This window comes from Salminus brasiliensis, chromosome 17, assembly GCF_030463535.1.
Source record: "Salminus brasiliensis chromosome 17, fSalBra1.hap2, whole genome shotgun sequence".
NCBI lineage: Eukaryota > Metazoa > Chordata > Actinopteri > Characiformes > Bryconidae > Salminus > Salminus brasiliensis.
The window spans coordinates 15,582,103-15,608,393 of record NC_132894.1 but is presented as its reverse complement, the minus strand read 5'-3'; the positions used below and the strand labels follow the sequence as shown (position 1 = coordinate 15,608,393).

General features: G+C 41.0%; 3 protein-coding genes across 3 annotated transcripts; 2 read left to right on the top strand and 1 right to left on the bottom strand.

The window, feature by feature from the left end:
* Positions 1–1,748: 1,748 nt before the first annotated feature.
* fam43a (family with sequence similarity 43 member A) lies at positions 1,749–3,902 on the bottom strand. The gene has a single exon (XM_072660272.1). The coding sequence runs from the start codon at positions 3,705–3,707 to the stop codon at positions 2,682–2,684; it is 1,026 nt and encodes a 341-aa protein (XP_072516373.1). The 5' UTR covers positions 3,708–3,902; the 3' UTR covers positions 1,749–2,681.
* A 1,388-nt stretch (positions 3,903–5,290) lies between these two features.
* lsg1 (large 60S subunit nuclear export GTPase 1) lies at positions 5,291–12,774 on the top strand. The gene is made up of 14 exons (XM_072660170.1): positions 5,291–5,501; positions 6,608–6,734; positions 7,001–7,121; positions 7,516–7,602; positions 7,713–7,799; positions 8,109–8,169; positions 8,258–8,434; positions 8,559–8,897; positions 8,986–9,087; positions 10,709–10,852; positions 10,964–11,087; positions 11,184–11,263; positions 11,408–11,578; positions 12,118–12,774. The coding sequence occupies exons 1-14, from the start codon at positions 5,412–5,414 to the stop codon at positions 12,295–12,297; spliced, it is 1,890 nt and encodes a 629-aa protein (XP_072516271.1). The 5' UTR covers positions 5,291–5,411; the 3' UTR covers positions 12,298–12,774.
* An 838-nt stretch (positions 12,775–13,612) lies between these two features.
* Positions 13,613–21,368, top strand: tmem44 (transmembrane protein 44). The gene is made up of 9 exons (XM_072660544.1): positions 13,613–13,898; positions 15,107–15,236; positions 15,334–15,424; positions 15,503–15,675; positions 15,836–15,922; positions 16,066–16,236; positions 17,393–17,614; positions 17,865–18,008; positions 21,154–21,368. Exons 1-9 carry the CDS (start codon positions 13,759–13,761, stop codon positions 21,349–21,351), a joined length of 1,356 nt encoding a protein of 451 aa, XP_072516645.1. The 5' UTR covers positions 13,613–13,758; the 3' UTR covers positions 21,352–21,368.
* Positions 21,369–26,291: the final 4,923 nt, after the last annotated feature.

The following is a 26,291-nucleotide window of genomic DNA, read 5'->3' as shown; positions in this document are numbered from 1 at the left end:
CATCTTCAATGATGTTGGTCAGTGGTCAGTAATGTTGCATTTATGAGTAATGGCAATTAACCTACACATAAAAAAATGAATTGTGTAAGTTGTGTAAGACAAACTTGACACTCTGACAAACCAAAAACATGCAGATATTAAATAAATATTTGTGCTGATCTTCAGAATGTTTGTTATTTCTATCATTTTGAAGTGAATTGTAGTTGTGATTTATTATAAAGCAGATGGCAAAACTAACTGGAGCGGCTAAAACAGGAGCTCGTCGTTTTTTCCCATTTTTTTCTAATGACTTTTTAAAAAAACGTAAGTAGAGGCTAAATTATAGCATGAATCTGAGCTGCACACTCATCAGTGGCCTTGTAGGCCTCTAATGTCTTTTTACCCATATCTACAAATCAGTAATTCCTCTTGAAGGAAACATCCACTGGCTTAAAGTGTTGTATTTGTGCATACCAGGCCTTTATTGCTAACAAGGAGAAATAAAAAAACTAAGCTTGAGTTTACCACAGGACAGTTGGTTTGTCCTGAACTATTGCATTTAAATCTACAGCCACTTTACACATTGTGAATTGAGCACTGAATAAACAGCAAGCCTGATCTATGTCCTTGTTCGACTCCCAAAAAGACTCTGGTGTGAGGATTTGTTCAGAGTTTGTACCAGCGCCACCACAGTGAGGTAAAGCACTGCTTCGAATATTAATGCTCACATCAGGGTTCCCGCTGCCATCGAGTGGTGTTTCCCCCTGAAGTGGCCAAGATGGGCTAGCTACTAGCAAAATGTTGGGACTACAGAGGGCATAACCTTGAGTAGTTCCCATAAAAACCATGTATACTCAACTTATTAAGCTGATATTTGTTTGCTACTACAAACCTTAGTTTGAGAGTTATAAGAGAGAAGACTTGAAGTATGCCACCACATGCAGGCCCTCAGAGTTGAAGTGGTTAATAAGGGTTTTGCAATAATAAGGCTGTACAGCTGGGCGGATGGGGTTAGATTGAGGAAGTCTAATGATAAGTGTCCGCATTAGCTGTGTTCACATAAGGAAACAAGTGCGGTTTCGCACCATGCTGTGAGTTCACTTCATTAACCATGGCTAACGCCACTTACCCCACTGTGCATGGTGGAAATAGAAAGTGACTTAAATGCGATGTGCCTGAAACATTCTGAGTATTCTGTGCCTCTGAGTTGTTGCTACCATTCCTGTTTGTTTAACCCACTCATGTCCAACAACTAAACTTGCCTCAGATCTTGATCTCTTGAAAGATGGCCAAATCTTGTCAGTGTAGTCACACTGTAGACGAACGTCTAGCCTGTTTTTGATTACATGTCATTTCTGTAGTCCCAAATTACATGAAGAATTTCTATGGGTATGTCAAACCTCAATAGCTCCTTGTGATCAGAGGACTAAATTCAATATGATAAGTGACCAAAACTAATTTAATGTTTTATTCAGAATGGGAAAGCTCAGGAAAGCATAGAGAGCACATAGACCAAATGAAATGAAAGATTTAAATATATGGGCAGTAGTGGGTTAAGTCAAATAATGAGCAAATTCTCAAGGATATGAGCAAGTTGGCTTGCATCCTGATTTCATGAGCCTCAGCCGAAGCGTCTGATTCCTTAAATATTCACAGTACACAGCCTGAATTGAATAAGATGACCAGGACTATGATAATCTGGTTACCATACTGTACTTTTTGACTTTTTGACCAATAAGTTAAATAAAAAAGCACATAACGATGACCTGTACCGTTCTTTTTTTTTTATTGGTAATTTAGTGAGGTTCACAAAAACAAACCACATTTACCTCTTTAAAAAATAATACACATTATACATTTGATATTTACATCTCAGTACATCACAATGTTATTTTCTCTTTTGCACAGCAAAGATAGAACATTGATGTTTATAAGGACATTGAAAAGGAGACGACGGTATGTACAAAACTCATTAACAGAAGGACTTAATTACAGCACAGTGCAAAAATAAAGAACAGAAAGTGGAACATCCTGAAAGTAGCTAGCATTGTCAGGGCAGCCGAGGGGAGTCTTCCTCAGACTACAAAAGTGGGAGTTACATCGCTCAGGGCCGGTGTTTTAAAAAGAAAAAGAAAAGAACTGAAAAAAGAGCCGCATTTCCTTTAGGGAAATGGATTGGGTAAACAAGTTCAAATGTAAAAAGGTACGCAGCCAAGCCCCTAGTGTTGCAAGAACTCTTTACAGTGTTGGATTAACTCTTACAGCATTACCTCTTATAGTGTTGGATTATCTAATAGTGTTAGACTAACTCTCACACAGTTCAGCCGGAACTGTCTCCGAGTTAATTCTACACTGCAGATTGTTTTAGTGCAGACTGCAAAAGTTAGATCCACATTTGGGATTTGTCTGTGCAGCTGAGGAGAGCACCTTCTTTGCTCTATGCTCCCTGTCTCTGTTAGAAGGGAACGTGCTCTGAGCTCAGACTGAGACCTTCAGTCTGTCCTGTGGTTTTTCTCTCCAGTCCAATGCGGTGGCCATAAAAGTAGAAAAAAAAACCCAGTGTTCTTTCAAGTCATACGGATAAGGTGGCACGAACCCCCTCCCCAGCAGGCGGACTCTGTCCACGACCAAAGAGTGGGTCATTGTAAACCATCTCACTGGGAAGTAAACAAAGGGGTTTTCAGGGCTACTTCAAGCCGTGCTCAGCCCACCTCCTGCATGTGTCCATCCTGCTCGGTGTGCGGTGGGTTCCCTGTCTCTGGGCTGCTCTCAATGGACGACTCGCTGCCCGTGCTTTCTCCTGACAGCAGCCGGGTCACCCTCAGGTCTGCCCGCAGCGTCTGCACGTCATTCCCGATAGCCATCTCACCCAGGTCACTGATGATCTGGGCCAGCTCAGCCTGGCCGGCGCCTGTCAGGACCTCGTCGCCCTGGAAGCGGGCAGAGGCCTTCTCTTCGGCTTCTTCTCCCAGCGAGTCCTCGGTGATGGAACCCAGCTTGGGTGCGCTGCGACTGCGTTCCACCGGTGGCCTGTAGCAGCACTGGCCGTTGAGAAGCTTGCGCAGTGGCACCAGAGGCACGGTGCGCTCGCCCACCAGCTGCTGCTGCTGGTGCCGGGCGTCATCCCGTCTCTTGAGGCGCTTGAACTCGGCCAGGGCAGCCGCCGACGTCTGGTACAGGAGCAGCGCCATGGCCTTGGCCTTCTCCGGCTTGGACACCAGCACGGCATGGCAGCGCAGCATGACAGCCTTGTGCTTCAACTCATGCCGGTAGATCCAGGCGAAGATCTTGGGCAGACGTGGGTCAGCCACACAGTACGTGACCCGGTGCAGCAGGTAGAGGTGGCCCGGTCGCCGTGCCCGCTCATCCGAGTGCACCATGCGGATGCCCTGCGAGCTGACGGTCAGCTTCATCTTGGTGCCGCTCTTGCCCATGTCGCTCTTGGCCCAGATCTTGCTCACAGCCACGTCTGTGCAACCGTCCCCTTTGGACTGGATGGTGGTGGCGTTGCCCAGGTACAGCACAGTGTATGTGGGGTCCTCACCTGTGATCTTCACCTTCCTCCTCTTGGACTTGAACATGCTGCCCACACGATGCAGGGCACTCTCTGGGCACGACCTGGCGAATGAGGTGAGCGCTGAGTAGTTCAGACTCACGGCATAGCCCTTCTGCTTCGACTGCTTGTCGTCCTCGATAAGATCAAACTTGTTCTTCTTCCAAGGCAACATTATAGACGTGCTGCGCGCCGAGCAACAAACTGTGCGCTCAGGACAGTCCTACTCCACCTGAACTCTAACTACACACAGTGAATACACATACACAAGCCTAGTTCTCTACATTCCTGAAGTCTCGAAACACTTCACTGCCGTAAGAGGTCAAGTATGTCTCAACAGTCCGCTCCGCTGCTCGCAGCATCGTATCAAGCCTGAAAGTCCCAGGAGCGCAGCGCGACTGAGCGCTTATGTACTGGACTGAACCACCTGCGCTGTCAGAGGGGGGGGACACTGAGCGTGGGACGCACCAAAACACGGCTCCCAGGCTGTCTGCGATATTTAGCGGTCGTAGACCGGCTGTTTCTGTATGTCTTTCATAGACATATCATGGTGTTCACTTTAGCTTGCTTTATGAACTAAATGCTTCGTTGTCTTACAGATGTTAGCTGGTGGTATTTCATATAACATAAGACCACTCGGACTTTAACAACTTTCGCTCCCAGCCATTTGCTACAGCTAAATGTACTATTATAACATTGGTGTTCACAAAGAAAACCAACTACAAGACGTTTTTTTTTGTAAAAAATAAAAAAAATAAAAAATGTCCTGCATCATGGTCCTGAGTGACTCTCTGAATATATATATATAGCATATATTTTATATTTTAAGTAAATCAGTTATATTTCCTTAACATAATAATAATAATAATAATAATAATAATAATAATAATAATAATCGCGCACACCCACATATGCATGTCCAATATCAAAAGACGACCTATGCTGCCACCTAATGGAGACTAACGGTATTAGCTCCAACACCACTGGGAACCACTCATCGAAACCAAAGACTGTCAGCATAACAGTTTTAATTTGTCTTCATCTTCATGTTTTAAATTAGTCAGATAAATTACATAAACATCATATTTGTCAATAAGAGTCGCACATACTTTGACATTTCTTCTGAAATCAAGCGAGTCTGTACTACTTTCGCCTCTACTGGAAAGTTTCGACACTATTTGGGGACACCGCTCTGAGGATTTGATTGTGATTGACATAAAACTCAAACAAATATTGAGGAATATTTGTTTATCACATTTTTAGCTAAATCGCAGATATCTTTACAGGCCATAGCCTGTTTTTTGTTTGTTTACAGCGTCCAGGAACCAGCCATGATCTCTATAATATTACCATGAGTTGTCAGCACAATTAAATGCACTCAATAATGTAGTTAAAGCCTAAGTCGTATTTTTCTCCGACATCTAGCTACATTATAACTGAATTACGCTGCGCTACACATAAATCAATACCAGGTCGCAGAGTGGAGTAAAACCCGACACTGGCTCCTCAGGGGAACATGAAAGGGGGAACCATTCTTCCAGAACAGGAGGTGGTACGACACTTTCAGTGTGGCACAGTGGAATAGACCACCGAAGTGTTTTGACGCTTAAATTTTTTAATGAATGTTTTAATTAAACACAGCAGCGGTCTTCAAGAACACAGAGCGACTTAAGAAGAATAAAATAAAACACTCACAGGTCTGTACACGGATATCAAAACTAACGCGAATCCAGTGAATCCACTGCTCGTGCTGATGCTGAGTACCGGAGTGGGTCGCTCCGCGTGACGTCACCCCCCACCAGCATGTCCAGCAGGTGAAGCGTGAGCCGAGAAAACCTCTGATCCGCTTCGTACACACAGAAACTGACCCCGCTTCAGCATGGGCAAGAAGAAGAGCACAGGTCTGGGCAGATCTCTGATTAAGGAGAGACTCGGCGCAGCTCGAGGGAACAGGAGGAACGACACCTGGGTACGACATGCTCTCGGTTTAGCTAGCTAGCTTCGTGCTAACACGCTAACGGTGAACTCCACCGCTCCGCAGAACTCTATGGAGATCAACGTCTCTAGCTTAATTTCTGAAGATATAGCTCCTAATTTAAGGTCACAGATTCAGACCGTGACTGTGGACCTTCTGAAGTGTTTCCATTAGAAGTTGATGGTGACATTTGTTTTGAAACGCGATGAACCAGGATTGTCAGACCAAAAGTTCAGAGGAGAAACTCAGGCACTCAGGCAGAAATAGTCTTACTCAGTCTCATCAGGTTTTTGCCCATCTTCATGACTGTGGGATATGAAGGGCTGGGTGTGTCGACAACAACAACAACAACAACAACAACAACAACAACCACAACCACCTGGGCATTTAAAGTGAGATTAGACAGATAACGCCCTCTAGGAAGTATTGATGAAGTTCAGATGTTCATGGAGATTGTATGTAACCTGTATATAACGGTTTTAAAGGACATTATTTAATGAATTTATTATATTATATGATATTATATAGGTTAGCATTAATGGTCAGTGATGCAATGTTTTCTGATCACTGCTACTCAGGTAAAAAAAAAACAACAACAACAACACTGCAGAGCCTTAAGAGTTAAGGGACAGTTGGTCATACAATAATTTTTGTGTTGTGAGAAAATACAATATATTAGCTAACAAAAACATGAAGAGATGTGGTTTCTTATATTAATATTTAATATTTCTGTGGGATTTATTTAGGGCTGTCTCAGAGTAATGTATAAAACTATTGACATATCTGGCTTTTGAATAAAATGATTGTAAGAATGGTAGATGCAGATTGAGCTTCTCACATAGGTTTTATTTGGACCAGTCATTGCAGTCACGTTGGGTGCAGTTTTTATAGATACTATATTGTGTGTTATGTTATGTTTTTGAAGTGTCCCTGCTGTTACCTAACTAAATTACCCCATATAGTATTATCTTATTCTCAGTTTTTTTATTCTCAGTACTTCTGTCATCATCATTCTGTATTTTTGTCCTTTATTTGCTGTACAGTAAACAATTTATGTTTTTTTTTTTTTGTTTTTTCATTTTTACGTATTACTTTACCAGCTTCACACTAGTGAACTGAATGACGGGTATGACTGGGGCCGTCTGAATCTTCAGTCTGTGACCGAGCAGAGCTCTTTGGATGATTTCCTGGCCACAGCTGAACTCGCGGGAACTGAATTTGTTGCAGGTACGTTCAGATTCAAGGGTTCTTTAGTCAAGGCACTCAACATATCATCTGGATGCTTGGCCCAGTTAAAGGGATCTTAACACTGGTAGAAATCTTTGGTTGATGGTTCTATATAGCACCAAACATTTCCACAATGATGGAGTTAAAGAACCTTTTTACAACCCTTTTTGCTTAAAGTGTAGGAAATAAGTAATTGGCAAAACCAACTGTGAGAAACTTGATGCTTGATGAATTACTCTGTGTGTCATTGTGTGACAATTTTACAGAGAAGTTGAACATCAAGTTTGTACCACCTGAAGCCAGGGCTGGCTTACTAACGGCTGAGGAGTCCAAAAGACTGAAGAAACTACATGAAGACAACAGACAGTTCCTTCGTATTCCACGAAGGTATGTGTATAGTTTTATACATGTATATGAACATAAATACATGTGAATGCATTTAGACACCATGACTATGTTTAGACATCATTTATGCACACTGCATAATTTGCACACTACCCTTAATTATTTATTATTCTCTGTCTGTGCTGTGTTGTGTTGTCTGTCTGCACTTGTATTGTGTTGCACTTGTGTTCTGTATGCACTGTGTCTATGTTGCACCATGGTCCTGGAGGAACGTTGTTTCATTTCACTGTGTACTCTGTATGTTGTAAAAATGACAATAAAACCCACTTGACTTGATCTACAAATACTGCACATGGCATCAGTATATTGTAACATTTACTGTTCCAATTCACTTTGAAAGTCCCATTTGATTTTTATCACTGTACTTTTCTGCCAGACCTCACTGGGACGAAAACACCAGCCCTGAGGTGCTCCAGCAAACGGAAAGAGACAGTTTCCTGACATGGAGACGGGATTTGGCGCGGTAAATAAATAGCTACTCCTTCAACAACTATGTTGCTTTTTGTGTTACAATTAAGTGCATTCCTATCTCTGTCTGTTTTGGTTGAACATTTTCCTGTGTTGCCACATAAGGCTGGAGGAAGAACAGAAGTTGATTCTTACCCCTTTTGAGAGGAATTTGGATTTTTGGAGACAGCTCTGGAGAGTCATTGAGAGAAGGTATTTTAACCACCCTGGTGGATCGTTACTCTTGTAGTCAGAAAGCATTAATAGGATCTTCATATATCATATACTGATGTTAGAAGCTACGGCTATGATAAGCCTATCCTGTCTTTTTTGGTGGATAAACGTTATATGATATATTGTATGATAATGTTGTGGGAAGCAGCTGTCATGGCCGAAAGACCAACAAAATACTGATAAACAGCCCTAGTTGTCTGATTTTTGTTTTTAAATGTTATTTTTATTGTTGTTTTTGGTGATCATTACAACATTTTTCTATTTCTATTTTTTATGATTTTTCTCTAGTGATGTCGTGATTCAGATTGTTGATGCCAGAAACCCTTTACTGTTCCGCTGTCCAGATCTAGTAAGTAAATAAAAAGTATTTTACTGTGTATTACTTGGAACTTATTCAGAATTTGTGATGTTTCTTTTATCTAAAATTTGCTTTGCAGGAGAAATATGTAAAGGAGGTGTCCAGTCACAAGGTAAACATGTTGCTTTTAAACAAAGCAGATCTACTCACCAGAGAGCAGCGGCGGGCCTGGGCCAAGTACTTCCAGAAAGAAGGCATCAGAGCGGTGTTCTGGTCCGCTCTGGCTGAAGCACTGCGACTGGAGGCAGAAGAAAAGGTAAGTACTGTGTCAGCTTTAGTAATCCATCAGAGCTGATTTAGAGATTACCCCTTTTATTAGGAGTATGTAAAATATATACAGAGACTGTAAACTGTGCTTAACCTCTTGTTTGATTATGAAGGGAGAAGATGTGCATGACAATGAGGATCTAAGTGATCCAGAAGATGAAGGTTCACCAGAGCCGAGTAAAGAGGAAGACCGGAACAAAGCCAATGATGAAGATGAGGATGAAGAAGAGAGCACAGAAGAGAGGTTTGAGGACTGTACTTCAGAAGCAGACTGGCAGACCTGCTCGGAGGCATCAGGAGATGAAGGAGAGGAAGAGGCTAGCAAAGGTTCTTCAGATTGTTCTTCTTTTTATAACTCAAGTCGTCTGCTGCACAAAGATGAACTGCTAGAAATGTTCAAGTCTGCACATTTTGGACCCAGATGCAAGGATGACCAGCTTACTGTAGGACTGGTGAGCCTGCATGTATTAGATACCTGTGCACATTCAGTATTTCTTTTTATTTGGCAGCCTAAGGTGATTCAATTTATCTGTGTTTAAGGTGGGTTATCCTAATGTTGGCAAAAGCTCTACCATCAACACCATCTTCCAGAATAAGAAAGTGTCTGTATCTGCTACACCTGGACACACAAAGCACTTTCAGGTAGAGTTTAATCAGATCTTTTTTTTTTTTTCTTTTTTCAATCCTGTACATTGCCTCAGACATTCTGTATTCTGTCAAGTCTAACCCATCTCACTGCAGCTGGTTTGAATCTAAAGCCAGTTGGGTTTGGACAAATTTTGTTTAAATCCAACCACCACCTACCAAAGACTGAATGATGGATAGCTATAGTAATGGCAATGCCTGTTAAGATATCATGTAGCAACAGTGATTTATCAGACAAATGCTGAATAACAATCTCTAGAGTCATATAATATACTTATTTAGCAATACTTCCGAACCACATCTCAAACGGTTTCATTCTGGATAAACATTATATAGGCTTATGTGGTGTTTTTATGCTGGTCTTAGATTTAAGGTTTAGGTTAAGGTTAGGATTTAAGGTGGTTCAGGTTTGGTGCAGGGTTACATTCAATAGACAGTCATTTAAATTCAACTTAGAGTTCAGTTGCATTTAAGAGACCCATCAAATGCAAGTTAGTTGGACCATCCAAGTCAAAATGTTGCCAGAATCCAAAAATGAATGATGCCTGCAAACTAGGTTTCTAAAAACGATGTCAAGGGGGAACAGGGTTATATTTACTTCAGTTTGGAGTGGCTTTTTTTAGTTTTAAACTACGTTCTGAATCAAAGGACCAAAAGAGATGGTCTTGAACCGGATCAACTGAACCATAGACCATAGGAAAGGCTACCCGGCGAATTCACAACATGCCAATCAGTGGCAAGTATATGCAGCCCACGTAGGAGATCTTGCAAGATTCTTTAGTGCATTCGCAAAAATGCAGTGTGAAACTAAAGTTAACCAGACCAGATATACCAAAGGATGAATCTCCTTTAGGTGTGAAAATGCACTTAGGTCAGGGCAGAAAATTACTATTTTCTGCAGAAGTGGGAGGAAATCTTATTAGGGTGGATGGGAGCAGTACTGAAATATGCAAGGGACACTGTTTAAATGTACTGTTTCTGGTACAGATGAACCAAAAGGAAATGAAAACAAATAAATCTATTGAAGCCCATTTCTACCAGGTAGAGGACAAAACTATTTGTAAACTAAGTTTAAAGACCTATAAATAAATATCACATACGGCAGAATTTTGTCTCACTAAAAACAAGCACTTGTTTCTATGTGTTTCTAGCTGAAATTACATGAAATGAAACCGATTTTTTTCAATTTTGCTTAAATCATAAGAAAGTACACCATTTCAATATACTCAGTGTTGACTGGTTCTCCTCTATCTGGAGGGGGTGGGCTTTCAGATGAATGTACACCTCTGTCTGTTCTCTCATTCTCAGGTTACAGATTTGGTTTATGAGATCATTTTTACAGACATTGTTACATTAGAAGTCAAATTTTACTAAATAATAGGGCGGCAAAAGTACATTTTCTCACTCCTAAGTTTGGATGTGCTCCACATGCTGCACTGCCCAGGCTCCTTTGTACAACCATACGTATGTTTAAGGCACAACCCACGCCCAACCCAAACGCTGAAGTTAGTAGTTGGAGTGTGTTTTGATTGGAGCAAATGTTTGTTTCAGTCTCTTGCCAGTCTGATTGCATCCCTTTGACTGAGCAGTAGTTGAACATTGTATGTATGTGTTGCAGACTCTGTTTGTTGAACCCAGTCTCTGCCTATGCGACTGCCCTGGCCTGGTCATGCCTTCCTTTGTGTCCACCAAAGCTGAAATGATCTGCAGTGGGATCCTCCCCATCGACCAAATGCGAGACCACGTCCCAGCCATTTCTCTCATATCCTTTCATTTATTTGTCTTCCTTTGGCAACAAGAATGTAATTGAATGTCATTGATTGAATGTATTTAACTGTGAGTGATGTTAAAATACAATCCTTAACCTAAACACGTTTGTCAGACAATTCCACGAGCTGTGCTGGAGGGAACTTATGGCATCAACATTATCAGACCTAGAGAAGATGAAGACCCTGACCGCCCACCCACATATGAGGAGTTGCTATCAGCTTATGGCTGTATGCTTTCAATTTTTTTTATTTCAAAACTTACTCTAATATCATTATTCTAAGTGTAGATGATCTAATTTAACACTACTTTCATGGTTTCTTTAGATATGAGGGGCTTCATGACCGCACATGGCCAGCCAGACCAGTCCAGATCAGCCCGATATGTTCTGAAAGATTATGTTAGTGTAAGTATTTAGCTGCCATTGCTGTTTCTTCAGCTATATGAAAAACTCAGTCTGACATGAAGCCACAGCAGAAAATATTTCATAAATAGATCCATTTGGTTTCTTGTACTTGTTATGAATTGGTTGTCTGCTGCTTCTCCACAGGGAAAACTGCTCTATTGTCACTCTCCTCCCCACATAAACCCTAAAGACTTCCAGCCTCAGCACACAAAGTTTGCAAAGCGCACCGATCAGAGTGATCCTTCCACTTGCGTTGTCAGTTCTTCAAAAGTGAAACGGATTGAGAACTCTGTGGATAAACACTTCTTTAATCAGGTAACACCCTTTTCTTCCAAAAGGTCTAATGTCTTAAATCATGTCTTAAAATGTCCTTTGCACTGTTTTACTAACTGATGATTTCACTTCACTCCTTCTCAGAAAAAAAACTAGACATATAGACACATAGATGGCACTGCACTAGACATATAGACATAAACAGACAGTCAGGCTTTAGGGGGAAAAAACAGTCAGAATCTCAATGGGACGGGACATTTTCCAGAGTTCATGTTCTGTCGGATGACATTGGCAGCCCATTAATCTGGTGAATGTTTGTACAGTGCTACACAGACTTATATTTAGATATTTATGCACTTGGTCATACTTTAAGGTACCACACTGTGTAAAATGAATGGTTCAGGTTCTTACTATTAGTTACTGTAAGCTTGCTAAGATGGATTTTCAGATGTGCAAGGTTTTTTTTAGCATAACTCAGCATTTCTTTTTTTTTTGTTTTTGATCTGTGGTGCCACTGCTGTTTCTTCCTATTGCTTGACAGAACTCTTTATGCTGACATTGCTTTTAAATCTATCTCTCAGGAAAATGTACGGGCTCTAACCAAGGGAGTGCAGATGGTCATGGGCTACAGGCCTGGCAGCGGCCCTGTGAAACAAGGACAAGCCGGCTCAGAACAGCAAGCTGGAAAGCCCTGGAAAAAGCATGGCAATAGGAACAAAAAGGAGAAAGTGAGAAGGCTTAATAAGCACCTGGACACCTGAATGTCACGGTGTTCAGCATAAATTTGGGACATTAGTAAAAGAGACACTGCAGCGGCTCATGTTTAAATGGGATTTATCTTTTACTTTCTTAAATGAAAAGCTCTAATTTTTCAAAATGTCTGATTATTTCTGCTGATCATTCCACCATGAATTGTAGAATAGTTTCTACAGTCATTACAATTGCTTGATGATCTAATGTATTCAAATGTTTATATACACCTTGAACGCAGACAGGTTGATCACACTTAATCGAACCGTTAGATCATCTTCATAATAAATTAAGCTTTTCTTCATAAAATGTTCTTGGTATTTTATTTAATAAATGGTCTGTATATCCAAAATATATTTTATACAAACTCAAATGCATTCAAATGTATCTAAGCAGGATGAGACCTTTGCCACAACCTTTTGGATGTAAAACAGCGTACATGTTGCTGAAAATCTGTAATAATAAATATTATATTGCTGAAGTTCACAGTTTAGACTCTGGTATACTTTTCAGCCAGACGTAAACTGTCAAAAAATTATGGGAAAAATATTTCATGGGTATACTGTAAGGGTTAATAATGGCTTTTCTAAATTCCTCTTCCAATCATCCAAATGGGGTTTTTCCTTGTGTGTGTGTGTGTGTGGTAGTTGTAAGATGTGATCGATCCAGTATGGTCCCATTTTGCCATCTCATAGTATTAACCTAAATTAGTCTTAATAACATGATGGGTGTTTTCTCTTTTGTTAAGATATGCAAGTCTAGTTTTGAGGATGCAAAAAAATCTAGGTCATCAAAGGTCATTTCGGCTTGTCAGAACCCATCCACGGCAGTGAACACTAACGCACATTATATATGTGTGTAGGGGTGAATAGGGGCAGTAAGCACAGCCTGAGTGGTGGGTAGCCATGTCGGCGGCCGTGGAGTAATTGGTGGTTAAAAGTGCTTTCCCGTCGCTCCCCCTGCTCTCGCTTCATGACGGTCCAGGGGATCAAACCGGCGGCCTTCCTTGTCCCACTTCTCTTCGCACGTCCCAGCTTAGAAAACGGGTCAGAGCACAAGGTCAGCAGTGTTACTCGGCCCCTGGGCCTAAAAGAGAAACTACTTAGTGAACCTGGGTATGGAACCTACAAAACCCTGTGATCTAATACCCAGCACTCTGATTATCAGATGATATACATGTATCATAAATAAATAAATAAATAAATGTATACAAACACATAAGATCCCTGAAAGACAGGGCATGGGAAACCCACAGTTCTACCGGATGTAGGGGAAGACTGCTTCAACTGTCTGGACTCTTCCTCCTCCTCTTGGTTACCTGCGGAGTCACGTGACTCTCGTGTCGCTGTACCTGGTTCATGTGACTTCTTAAGCGCATCCTCCTTCTCCTCCACCTCCTTCTCCTCCACCTGCCGCCGTGTTTCTACTGCGGAAACTTTCTTCCTCCGACATGTCCGTGTTACTCTGTGAGCATGATGGATGAACAGGACCTCTTGCACGCGCTGCACTGGTGGGGAGAGGTAGTCAGCTGCTTCCACACAGGGCACAGCGGCTGCGTCTCGGGAGCTCTCGCGGTGTTGTCTGTGTTCTCGCTGCTGATGTCGTTCCTCATGTAAGTAGCTGAAGGGTTAGCACGCTTTCTTTACCCTGTATTTAAAAAATCTCCTTCTTTCTTTTCTGATAAATTGATCTTCAGCACAGACGTTCAGCTCTGTTACCTAAAACAGCGCATTTTCCCATTGTCTGACACTAAACGTCTAATCTACATAATGCTAGTAGTATTTTAGCAAAAAAAAAAAAAAAAAAACTCAATATTGAAAATTGTAATGATGATGATGATGATGATGATAAACCATCCTGCATCTCCTCAAAAAAAAAAAAAAAAGATCCCATACAAAATTCAAAAAGTCTAAAGGACAAGCCCCCCAGTCCACTACTAAAATTAAAATGTTAGCCCCAGAGTACAGCAGAACAGAGCTTAACAAACCTCTATGCTGGTAGATCATGGGTGTACTAAGTTACTTAGTATTTAAAGAGCCCTTCTACGTTTCTCTTTCTCTCAAATTCTCAAATTTTCTGCATTATGAGACCATTAAGATTGGATTGGTACTGTTCACCAATGAAGCCACAGCCATCTGCAGTAGGCCCAGGAAGTCCCAGAGAGCAGAACCTGCCTCGCTTATGTGGATGGGTAGGAGGGATTTCCCTTCTTCACTCCCATCACTTGACATGATGCCCGTCAGTGGGCAACAGAATTGGCAGTTGGTGTTCTCCTCCGAGCTTGTTCAGCTGTCCGATGGCCGAGCGCTAGTTGGGTTTGCTTAATGGGACAAAGCCTCACCCTTCTAGCACTTGTGTGATGGGAATGGGGAGAGTGGGGAATTGGAAATGACTAAAATTGAGTGAAATATGTAGATTATTTATTTATTATTTTGTATTATTTTTGTATGGTATATACTAGTATAGCATTTTAAATAGATTCCTCCCCCAGATTTATCACTGTTTTATATATAAATGCTCGACATAAAAACTCAAAAGATACATGAACTGTTCCACATGTTGTAGCATCACAGTTCCTGGTTCCAATCACCACCACTAACGACTAAGAAATGAATTTTTAAGGGATCTTTACAACAGTTTTACTATAAACCACTCTGACTAACTTTGCGTTCTCTCCCTCTTCCCCCTTAACCTGGTACTTTTGTACTTCTGCTCGAGTTATGTAAAGGTTAAAGGTATTTTTACAGATCTTTTTTTGTTGTTTTTTTAAACCCATACTGGTCCTGGTCTTATCTAAGTTATGGTGGCTTCTCTTCATAGGCTTTTGTGCCACAGGTGTAAGTTAAAGGCCTGCGATGCAGGCAGCGCCGTAGCCTGTGGCCTTTACTGTTTAATAGGAGACCTGTGTAATGCTGCTGGATCTGTTCTTTCTCATCAGTTCCCTCTTCAGGTGAGACCAAAAATACTTTTCTTTAGTAGTTTCATTAACCCACAAACACAGAGTTGTCAGAGTTGTATAAACTACTCATGCTAATTCTGTCCTTCAGATCATTATGGCTGTTTTAATGGCAACACTGGATGTGCTGCTTTTAACGTCCGTCGTTTTGCCCTTTTGTTGGTGGCACCACTCAAAAACCGGTGAGTTTGATATTCAGTTCTTATTGAAATAATTGCATTGATGTAAGCCTGCAAGATAAGCTGTCTGTCGTGTTGAAGGAAGGAGAGCACGGCTGATGAGCAGGAGAAGACGGCAGAACTCCCTTGCTGTGTGTCTGCTGTTTGGAATGGGAGGATACGTTTCCCTTGGAACACTACAAGTAACACACCCCAGTCAGTCAGTCACAGGCTCCTCTCCGACCAGCAGGAGGCTGCTGAGCGTCTTTCTGCAAGTGAGTGAAAGCTCCACCCGCAGTAGAACGTTTTACACTGCATGCTATCTGTTGTGGCGTAGATCTTCTGTAGAGTACTCGAAAAGAACTCATGCAAAACATGAGGATTGTATCCTCAAGCCAAGCAGATGTGGTTTTGCGTTTGTCTCTATGAGAACAGGACCGTATTGAGCTCCTTGGTTATGTGCTTGGTCTTCTGTCCTTTGCAATCAGTTGGACCTCCAGGTTTCCCTTCTTCCTCAAAGTTGTGAGTAACCTCGATGAGCACATCCAGCCCAGTCCAATTTTCATATCTCGTCTCATGAAACGTTGTAAGCACCTAATTTGAATCCCAGTCTACTGTGACACTTTGTTCAGATGGCTGTATCCCTTGTACTTTGCACCCTGCAGGGCAGAGCAGAGATGGGTAATCCATTGTTTGTATCCTCAAGGGGTTTGAGTGCTTTGTCTGGAGCACTTTATGTCTCCTCCATACTACTCTATGACACACGGTTGGAGTCCGTTGTGAGGGCCCTGCCATGGATCCTCTCTGGAGGCTGCTGTGCAATTCTGGATGTTGCTGTATCCTTTATTTATTTTATTTATTTATTTAATTTTTGTCTTTCCACCCCTATAACATCTGTACATGCCTGCAGGCGGCCTTGGGGACAACATGCTTTGCACGTTTTTGTGTTTTCAGTGCTGTAAGTTTAGCTTTGTTTAGAGAGGCTAGTTATAGTCACATCTACTTCTGTGCTCATAGATGTGGTTGGTGTGGCACAACAGATAACACCACTACCTGCCACTTAGCTGCCACACCATGCTGGAGACTGGGGTTCGATTCGATTGAGTGTAGTCTGGGTGACTACGCTCAATAAGAGTCCTTGGGCAAGACTCACTCTCAAGAACACTCCATTGGCCTAACTCTGTAATACGAGTAACCATGTAAGTCGCTCTGGAGAAGAGGATCAGCTAAATGCCATAAATGTAAATGCGTTGGCCGTGTTTACGCCCTTGGTTACTTCATGTGTCTTTAGTATCAGAAAAAAATATCTGGATAGGGTCACATAGACACATAAAATTAAAGTGTAAACACACCCAAGACAAATCTGTTCTCTCAAACCACCTCAGGAAGGGGGTCGGATACACATTTGAGCCAAGACACCTGAAGCAATTGCTGCGCAAGGAGGGAATTTAGCATATTCCGTCCTGCTCAGCAACTGCAGATCAGTCTGATTCATCAGAGACTCATTTGACTGCTGAGTGTAAATGCATGTGGCTAAAATTTAATCAGGGCACAATCCAGATACTAGTCACATGACATGAGCAGGTGTAAACGGGGTCTTTGTTTTGCCTGTACCTCTGTGGTTGGCAACCGATGTGGCTATGCAAGCACATGGCTAAAGCCTAGTCGTTCAAAGCATCATTTGGCCCCCTGCAGCTGATCAAACAAATCTAAACACTCTTTATTTGGCATACAGTCATGGCGGAAAGTGTTGGCACCCCTGACGTTTTTCCAGAAAATGAAGTATTTCTCCAAGACAATTATTGCAATTACACGTTTTGTTCTACACATGTTTATTCCCTTTGTAACACAAAAAAGCAGAGAAAAAAGGCAGATTTGACATAATTTCACACAAATCTATAAAGGACAAAAGTATTGGCACCTTTTCAAATCCCCAGAACTGAGAACCCCTTTAAACTCCTACTGTTCTGCTCCTTAACTTTGCCTTCTCAGATTCTGTTCATCTCTTGTTACAGAGCATATTATAGGTGCCAGTCTTTTCAGCCGCTTGGTTCAGACACTGTGTCACTTTTGGGCAGAAGGCTTTCCTCTGGCCAGCATGGCACAAAAGACAAATCTGTCCGAAAGCATCATCTTACCTCACGGAAGAGCAGCTCCCCAAAAGTGGCTGAGATGGGACGTTACATGGATGTTCATTTACAACCTGTTCGAAAGGTCTGTACTCTGTTCACATGTGGCTGAACCTCCAAATTAGTTAAAAATGTAGAACATCTGTATGACCTTTTGACCTAACTGCCTTATGTTCTTTAGCAAAGTATCTATAGTGTACGTTCTGATGCATTTAAATCATGTGACCCCCCCAGATGCTTTTGGAAAATACTTGAATGCTTTTATTTATACACGATTTAATGACTCTTCTTGTCCAGGTACGCTCCTGAAAACTCATCTCTGTCTCGTTCCCTAGGTGTGTCTAAAAGAGGTGACCATCACTCGGGAGGGCTCAGCAGATAGTCAACCTCTCAAGAGGTCTGTGAAGGTGGTCAGAGTGGATGAGTGTTATTCATCTGGGAGCACTACAGACTCCTCTTCTATCAGCTCTGAATTAGAGGTTAGCAACTTTTAGGAATACATGACGGCACCGCAGCTGAATATGTTGCTGTTTATCATCATTTTTCAAGGCCGTTCAGACCGTTATGACGTGTATGGCTCCCAGTTGGGTGTGCACGTCCAATACTATTAAAATGTTGTATAAACCAAACTAAATAGGTTATTTAATAATACAAATGGGCACAAACCCACCATTTGCTGTAGCTTTCTCTGTTATCCACAGAGTATAGAACATTGAACTAAAGATCAAATTAAACTTTATTATTACTCATATATAAATCATGTTTTTAAAATAATAAAGAACAACTTTGGTTTAAACATAATTTTTTTATAGTATGTAGACATGTAAACACAAACAAACAAACAAAAATGTAACTGTTAAAATGCTGCCTGCCAGTAGGTGGCAGTAAGTGTTAGTAAGAACCGAAGTGCACTATACAGTATGTCTAAATGTTTGTGGACACCCCAACTAAGGAATGCATGGCGCTCCTTTAGCGAACACAGGTGGATTATCCCCTGTAGAGAAGTACTGCCAATAAAATACAACCCTCAGCAACAGATAAACAATGTATGAGCAGGGGTCCCAATACATTTGTGCATATAGTGTATCTCAACAAAAGATGCATCAAATTGAAAAGTCTTCCACTGTTAAACGATTTGAAACACATAAAAAGGCATTGCATGTATTACCATAGAAATTATGGAAATATCATCTAAAATGTTTTATTAGTATCCAGTACGTATGCCACTAAAATGTAGTGTGGTAATATATACACAGTCAAAAATGGTATTGTATACAAATTGTGTGTGAAGGTGGAGGATCTGTTTCTCATATACTCAACTTAATAAGTTATAGTATCTATAAAAAATATTGACCTCCTTGGATGTTTTCCCATTTTGTTGCTTTTATAAATGGAACCATGGTCAATATAATTTGGCTTCTTTTTAACAAAAATCTGTCAAAGTGAAAACAGATTTGTCAATGTCAATTACATAAAGTTCTTATCACAAAATAAGTTATTTGCATAATTATTCACCTCCTTTAACAAGATTGACCTAAGTCTCCTTCTTGCATGGTCACTCAGTTTGTTAGGACGGCCTGCTGTAGGCAGATGACCTACACATATGTCATATTCCTTTCATTTCTATATTTGACTGAACTCCAAAAGGAGGTTTAGTGAGTTGGATGGTTTTTGTTTGTTTGTTTGTTTTTTTAGTTTTTTTTTTTTATCCTTCCCCTGATTTAGTTTTCAGTAACCTTTTCTCGGAGTTTGGGAACGAGGGCATCCAAGGGATTGAATACTTTGAATAGGCACTGTATGTTTTATCAAAAGAAGTCAAAGCAACATAAAATATAGGATGAAGTTAAATCTACCTAATTTATTGACTCCCCAAATCATAGAAACCGCTCTGTGCAACGTCATTTATTTTTTTGGGATGTTACATGGATGTTCATTCACAGCCTGTTTGAAAGGTCTGTACTCTGTTTACATGTGGCTGAACCAAATTAGTTCGAAACTTAAAACATATTTATGATCCAACTGCCTTATATTCATACTATTAAAATGTCGTGTAAACCAAACAAAGGCTTTTTTTATTTCAGTAATCCACTGAGGGTAGAACAATGAACTAAATATCATATTTAACTCATATATGTATAAGCGAATAGAGTCATACTCAACACGCTTGAATCAACTCAACCAAATCATAGAAACAGCTCTGTTTTGAGGTAGTTACATGCATTTCTAAAGAGAAAACCTATTAAAAGCCCTCTTCTTTTTTTCTTTTTTTTTTGTGGTGGGGGGGGTCACTTAATAAATCTACATCACTTCATAAGCCTACATCTAAGTCAAACGGAAAGTCTTTGTTAGAGTGCCTTGTGTTTTGGTGCGGCCGAAGCATTTCTTGGCCCTATCCGTTGCTCTTAGGAATGCCAGGTCATTGAGGATGTAATTTAATCAGAAACAAAGGCAGATTGCTGAGGGTGAAAACAATTGAACTTTGTTTTATTCACTAAACAGGAAAAAGCAAACTATGTGAACCTCTTCAGAACACCGTGGACTATGAAGTAGGTTATAGTCCAGTGTTCAGGGCCCCTGCTGTATCTGAGGCAACGGGGTTCTTAGTGGCTCCTCCTATAACAATAAACCTGAGGTTGGCCTGAGTGACTTTTTGTTTTCCTATCAGAAACAGCGCTTGGGGTGAGATGGACCCTTCTTAAACTTTTGTGAACTGTTCTTGCATAACTCTGGGTTAAGATTTGAACTTGACTGTTTTGGGTTAGTTGGCAGATTTGCTTCAACACATTTTCTATGTGTGTTTGTGCGATACAGAGCGTACGAAGGAGCAAGGGTCGGCAGTAGATCACCAGTAATGACCAGTGTTGGTTGAATATTTTCCTCAAGGCATTTGAGTAAACAGTGTCTAAGTCACATAGTTCTGGGAAGGTCACAAAAGTCCATGTGCAGTGACTCCATATTGTATAATTGTATTTTTTTTTTTTTTTTTTTTTTTTTTTTAAATCAAAGAATGATCTCTTCTTATCAGCTGATTTTGATGGTGATAAAACTCACAGATACATTAACCTGTCTTTTGAAATATGATATTGTTTATCTATGTGAAATCCATTCGACTGTGACAACACACTAGACATAGCATTGAACTCCTGCTCCATTGTGTCTGGAGAACATTTGCGCCGAGCATTCACACAGGCTGGGCTTGGGCAGTAGAGTGCTTTAGACTTTGCTCCGTGTGTCAATTGTTCTATTAGGAAAGATCTGTGATAAAAGCCCAGGGCAGGACTCTGCTGCTTCGGAAGTGGTGGAAAATGGCTATGAAGTCTACAGGGGATTTGGCCCCCTGCTCCGCTATTTTGGGAGCTGTTTTGTTGCCTGTTTGATACCCAGGGAGCACAGGGTTGTTGGAGATCATAGCTTCTGATGGCTGCTCTTGCAAACCTGATATGGTTACGAAATTGTGATGCAGGTCAAGAGTCGTGGTGTTAACACTTTGAGACTTCAGGCAGTAGAACATATCCATTCAGAGTGCACCACCCTGTTTCAAATGCTTTATGGGTGGGGGCTTGAGTCTAAAGTCATTCCAATAATGCCTCTAACCATCCACTGCTCATTTTTCCATTCATGCAGTGGGACTTTGAGCAGGCCACTCCGCAGTGGAGTTCACAGAATGGAGACCAACAAAACACCCAAGCATTCCCCTTGCAGCAGCAGACCGTGGATCACAAGTCAAAGTGCAACAGTAGGTCAAGCTTAAATGCCTGCTTCTGCCACAGTGCTGACCTTGAGGAGCAGCCGATTTCTAGCCCCTCAGACTCTGTTAAATGATTGATTTCACACCAATGTCTCGGTTACATAAATGTTTAGCATCAGCATTTATTCTAATATGATGTATAATAAAAAAGAGCAAAGATGAACACTGGTCTGATTATTTTCATTTACGTCGATGACCTTTGGCAGCTGCTCTTATCCAGAGCGACTTACGGTTAAGTTGTGTAACAAAGGGTGGGCAAACTTAACATTAGCATTATTGCTTGGGAGGTGGAATGGAGCCCGGACTGTTGCATGGATGATCAACGTTCTTCCATATAGTTGGTGTGTTCAACATATTCCAGACACCCCTTTTAATTAGTGAATTTAGCTTTATAGTGCACTTCCTGAGACAGGTGTTCACACACTGTTAATATAATCTCCATAGAAAATTAATGCTGTACAGTGTGTCCCATTGTATATGTCTTTCAGTAGAGATGTATAAACCCCCAGCTTTCTCTGGAGTGATGGAGGTCTATTGTATACATTTTAATAGGAGTTGGAATAGTATTTGTGATCCAAAGGCCTTATTAATAACACCTAGATTATCTTAAAATGATCATATTTAAAAAAAAAATAAATAAAAAAAAAATCACATTACATGTTTACGTAATGTGTGTAGACCAAGGCATGTTTTACAGACCTTAAAGCTTAAATAGTGACTGTGCCAATCTTTTGTATTGTGCTTTTCTAAAACATTTAAAACTAAATGCTGAAAACATATTTAGAAAGGAATTCAGGAAGGTTTCATAATTGAGCAACACTGATTAACAATCAATTTGACATGCTGTTGTGCAAATGGAATAGACAACAGGTGGAAATTATTGGTAATTAGCAAGGCACACTCAATAAAGGAGTGGTTCTGCAGGTGGGGACCACAGAACACTTCTCAGTACCTATGCTTTCTGGCTGATGTTTTGATCACTTTTGAATGTTGGTGGTGCTTTCACACTCGTGGTAACATGAGACAGACTCTACAACCCACACAAGTGGCTCAGGTAGTGTAGCTCATCCAGGATGGCACATCAATGCGAGCTATGGCAAGCAGGTTTGCTGCGTCTGTCAGCGTAGTGTCCAAAGGCTGGAGGCGCTACCAGGAGATGGGGTGCCTGTTAGACAGGGTGCCTGTTCTCCCCAGCCTCCACAATGTGCGGATTTACTCTATATAAAAGGCAGCATGAGTTTTTGTGGGGTTTTTCAAATTAATTTTCCCTTCAAAAAAGCTCAAACTACAAGACAAATCAAGAGATAAAAAGAATGTGATTGCTTTGAACTGCTGTTCTCTTTTGGAAAATGAGATCATGCAGAGGGAAAATATGACTGGCAATTAAATTAGGTCCTGTCCTCATATATCCAGATGTTTTTAAAAAGTGAGGTGTTTGTACACTACATAGGGAGTAGTGTGTAATTTGGGATTAAACCTCTGTGTTTTCTTCCTTCTTAGTAGAGTGTTTGGATGTCTCTCTTTATGAGGTACTATCGACCCATACAAGGATATCATGCTCCTGCAAGCATTTTTGTCTGTGTTTTGAGGAAATATTCATCATAAACAAAGGGAGGGAAATCTCAGTTTTAAAATGTTCTGAAAATATTCAAATATTAATGTCGCTGAAAATATTTAAAGCACAATAAAAACAAAATTAATTCAGCTAAACCACATTTTTGCCTTAGAAGACCAACATGCCAGGCTATGATTAAATGGGCAGAACTGACTGCCAGCCTTAAAATCTGAACAAGCCCAAAAAGTCTCTGAATATTTAATAAAAAAACATTTAATTAAATTTCTCTATTCATTGTTTATCCAGTCATGTTACTCATCAATATTTGTACTGATCTTGTGCAAACAGTGTTAAATGGTTTTAAAATATACCGCTCCTGAAAACACTGAGACCACCCTACATTACCATTTTCTCTGGTTTTACTATTCATAGGAAATGTGTTTAGGAAAATTAACATTTACATTGTATTTCCTCTGCATTTCCTCTAAATTCCAAATAAAAATATTGCTATTTAGAGCATTTATTTGCAGAAATGACAACTGCTCAAAAAATTGCAAAAAATGCAAGTTTTGCAAAATGCAAAACTCAGCTTTGTTAGATGAAATGCCTGGATCATTTTTTTTTTCTATTCTTTTCTTGTTTTATTTTAAAGAACAGTCAAGATGTGACCTTAACTTCTCAGTGCTGCGTGTCCCACTGTATGCACCTGTCTGTCCTTAGGTTGCCAGCTGCAACCCTGAATCTATAGTCTCTTATAAGAACTTTCATTTTCATTTTCTACTGTTTGAAATGAATACAATTAGGTTTCCTCCAACAAGTCAGACACACTGAATGAAGGTGCCAAAAAAAGTTCACTGGGGCCATGCTATGAAAGAAAAAGCACTGAAAATGGCTTATTAAAGAACTTTTGATGGGTGCTTCTTTAAAACAAACAACCAGACGTGGGTTCCAAAGAACTATTTTGGCACCTTTCTTTTCATGTGTGCACACTGAAGAGCCCATGCTTAGCTGGTGTGGCTCTGATGGGCTATTCTTTCCACAGGCTGACTAACACTTTCATCACCTCTCTGTCAGTCACATGCATTGTAGTCAGCCTCACAAGCCACACCTGATTAATGTGATGACACTGAACGCCATATCAAGCCAAAACATAGACAAATGGAGGGAGGTGTCACATAAACTGCCCTAATAAAAACAGGATCGCCCTTTCACAGGCCTAATAGTTCAGCGGGTCATTTCCTGTATTTTGATAGTTGGACAGTTTTATCTAAGCTGGACTGAACAAGGCCCAACAACCTCTGATAAGACCCAGACTAAATGGCCGGGGGGGATCTTGGCTTTTTGGCTGCTCTTCCGCCTCAGCCATTCTTGTTTTGTGACTTGGTGGCTTGGGCTCATTGTGCCCGAGTCAGTCTGAGCTAACAGATGAGTACCAAGGAGACTTCCCTGAAGGTCTGATAGTGGAACAATGTAGCGATTAGAGGTTGTCAAGCACATTCCTCTCTCCTTGTGCTTTACTCCTGGGACAGATAAGGGACTAAATTGGAAGGAGCTATAATTCAAACGTAGCAGATATGTAAAGCTGTTGTTTAATATCTACCCTGTCGGAATTATTTATGCACTCTTCAGGATATCTATTTTTTTTTCTCTATTTGATCCCTTAGCAGAGGGTGGATTAGATCTACAACACCACCCTAAAGGCTTTAGCTTACTTCCTTGATCTATGTGTAGAAGCAGTGCTGAGCCATCAGTTCTCGAATAAAATTGACGTAAACGGCCGCCCCATACGCTCTTCTCTTATGTCATCTGAACACTGCCTGAGCTTTACTGAGCAGCTTGTCAGTGGGGCCACTGCTTAAAGTCTATTCGCTTTGCCTTTGAGACTTGGCGAAATAAAAACAAACTGCCGGGCCTGTATAAATAGGTGGAATTCTGTTTGCACAATGGACTGGGAGCAAGGATTAGAACATCTGAAGCCACAGTAGTGAACAGCGTTCTTGTTTTTCTTTTGGATTGATAGGTACGTCACCCCTGCCTCCCTGCGAGACTGAACCAGTAGGAATGAGAATAAGCTTAAACGTCTGCTCATTGCTAGCTTCCAATCCAGTTCTAATTTAATATTTACCTGTTGATATTGGGTACTGTTGTTTATGGGAGGTTCAGCTGATGCTCACGTCATTCTTTCTGTGACAGAAGGAAATACAGTGAATCATGTGGTGAGCACCACCCTAACTACTTTTATTCAAGTCAAATAAATACTTTGACTAAAGCACAGTCAAGCAACGTAATAGTTCAGATGAACAAAGGCAGTATTTCATTTAAATCTCACAAACACTTAAAACTGATTTCTGGCCTGTACCACCTTATACCAAAATACCTTATACTGAAGCTTCTCCAGACTCTGACTCGATGTCTTCCTCGCTATAGCTTCTGACAAGAGAGACAGAGAGAGAGGATATGGTAGACATGTTCACCAGTGACCATTACTGAGACGCAGATGTTTCCTCAGATCTGCATAAGTACACTTTCACATCTTAGCTCCTTTCACAGTGGATTTGTATATATAGTCTAGTGTAATATGTATAGTATTATTTTTCCTTATTGATATCTTCTTATTCTTTAGAACACTTCTCAGCAGTCTGTTTGTGTCAAATCTGTTTATTATATAATAGTTATTCTATTATAGATATAGACTTAGCTTTTTTGCAATAAGCCTTATATAATTGGAAAGCCGGTTAATTCCCTTTTAAATGGTGCCACATTTGTAAGGAACATGCATTTGTAGGATGAGCAGCAGAGCACAGTATGTGGGTTGTGCCCATGAGAAATTTGCAAAATCTTTTCTGCCTGTGCCAAACAGCTCATTTTGCTGTTGACCCTTGTTTTGAGCTTCTGGTACTGATTGGCAACACCTGTGAGCATGGGCCCTGCTACAATGGTCAGTAGGTGTCTGCTCCAAGAATTGGCATTCCACGTTTGACTATTCTGGATAGGGCCTGTGCGATAGGTCAAGCTGGTGTTCCGCAAAGCCAAGTTGCAGCATTATTTGGATTGAGCCCTTGTGCCCTCTTCAAATTGAAGGCCAAGTTTCATATAACGGGGGATGTCAATGACAGGCTGCGAAGTGCGTGTCCCACGAAGACAACACCCCAAGAAGGTTGTTTCCACACCCCGTCAGCTCTTAGGTACCGTAGGTACCGTCTTCTACAGATGTTCAGCGATGAGTCCAGATTCTGCCCACAGCAGCTGGATCATAGGGTCAATGTGTGGAGAAGAAGCGGCGAATGCTATGCTGATTGCTGCACCGATAGAGTGACATCTTTTGGTGGAGGCAGTGTGATGGTGTGAGGCGGCATCTCCCTCACTGAAAAAACAAGGCTCGTCATCAACAGAGGCTCAATCTCAATGCAGAGATATATCGAGATGAAATTCTGCAACCAGCGGCAATCCCTTGTCTCT

Bases quoted from the DNA above. Each gene is read 5' to 3' on its own strand.
- tmem44 (XM_072660544.1), top strand. From the start codon at position 13,759: ATGATGGATGAACAGGACCTCTTGCACGCGCTGCACTGGTGGGGAGAG. The intron at 15,425-15,502 runs GTGAGTTTGATA...GTCGTGTTGAAG, and splicing joins GTGGCACCACTCAAAAACCG to GAAGGAGAGCACGGCTGATG. The intron at 15,676-15,835 runs GTGAGTGAAAGC...CTATGAGAACAG, and splicing joins TGCTGAGCGTCTTTCTGCAA to GACCGTATTGAGCTCCTTGG.
- fam43a (XM_072660272.1), bottom strand. From the start codon at position 3,707: ATGTTGCCTTGGAAGAAGAACAAGTTTGATCTTATCGAGGACGACAAG.
- lsg1 (XM_072660170.1), top strand. From the start codon at position 5,412: ATGGGCAAGAAGAAGAGCACAGGTCTGGGCAGATCTCTGATTAAGGAG. The intron at 8,170-8,257 runs GTAAGTAAATAA...TTTGCTTTGCAG, and splicing joins TGTTCCGCTGTCCAGATCTA to GAGAAATATGTAAAGGAGGT. The intron at 11,264-11,407 runs GTAAGTATTTAG...GCTTCTCCACAG, and splicing joins TTCTGAAAGATTATGTTAGT to GGAAAACTGCTCTATTGTCA.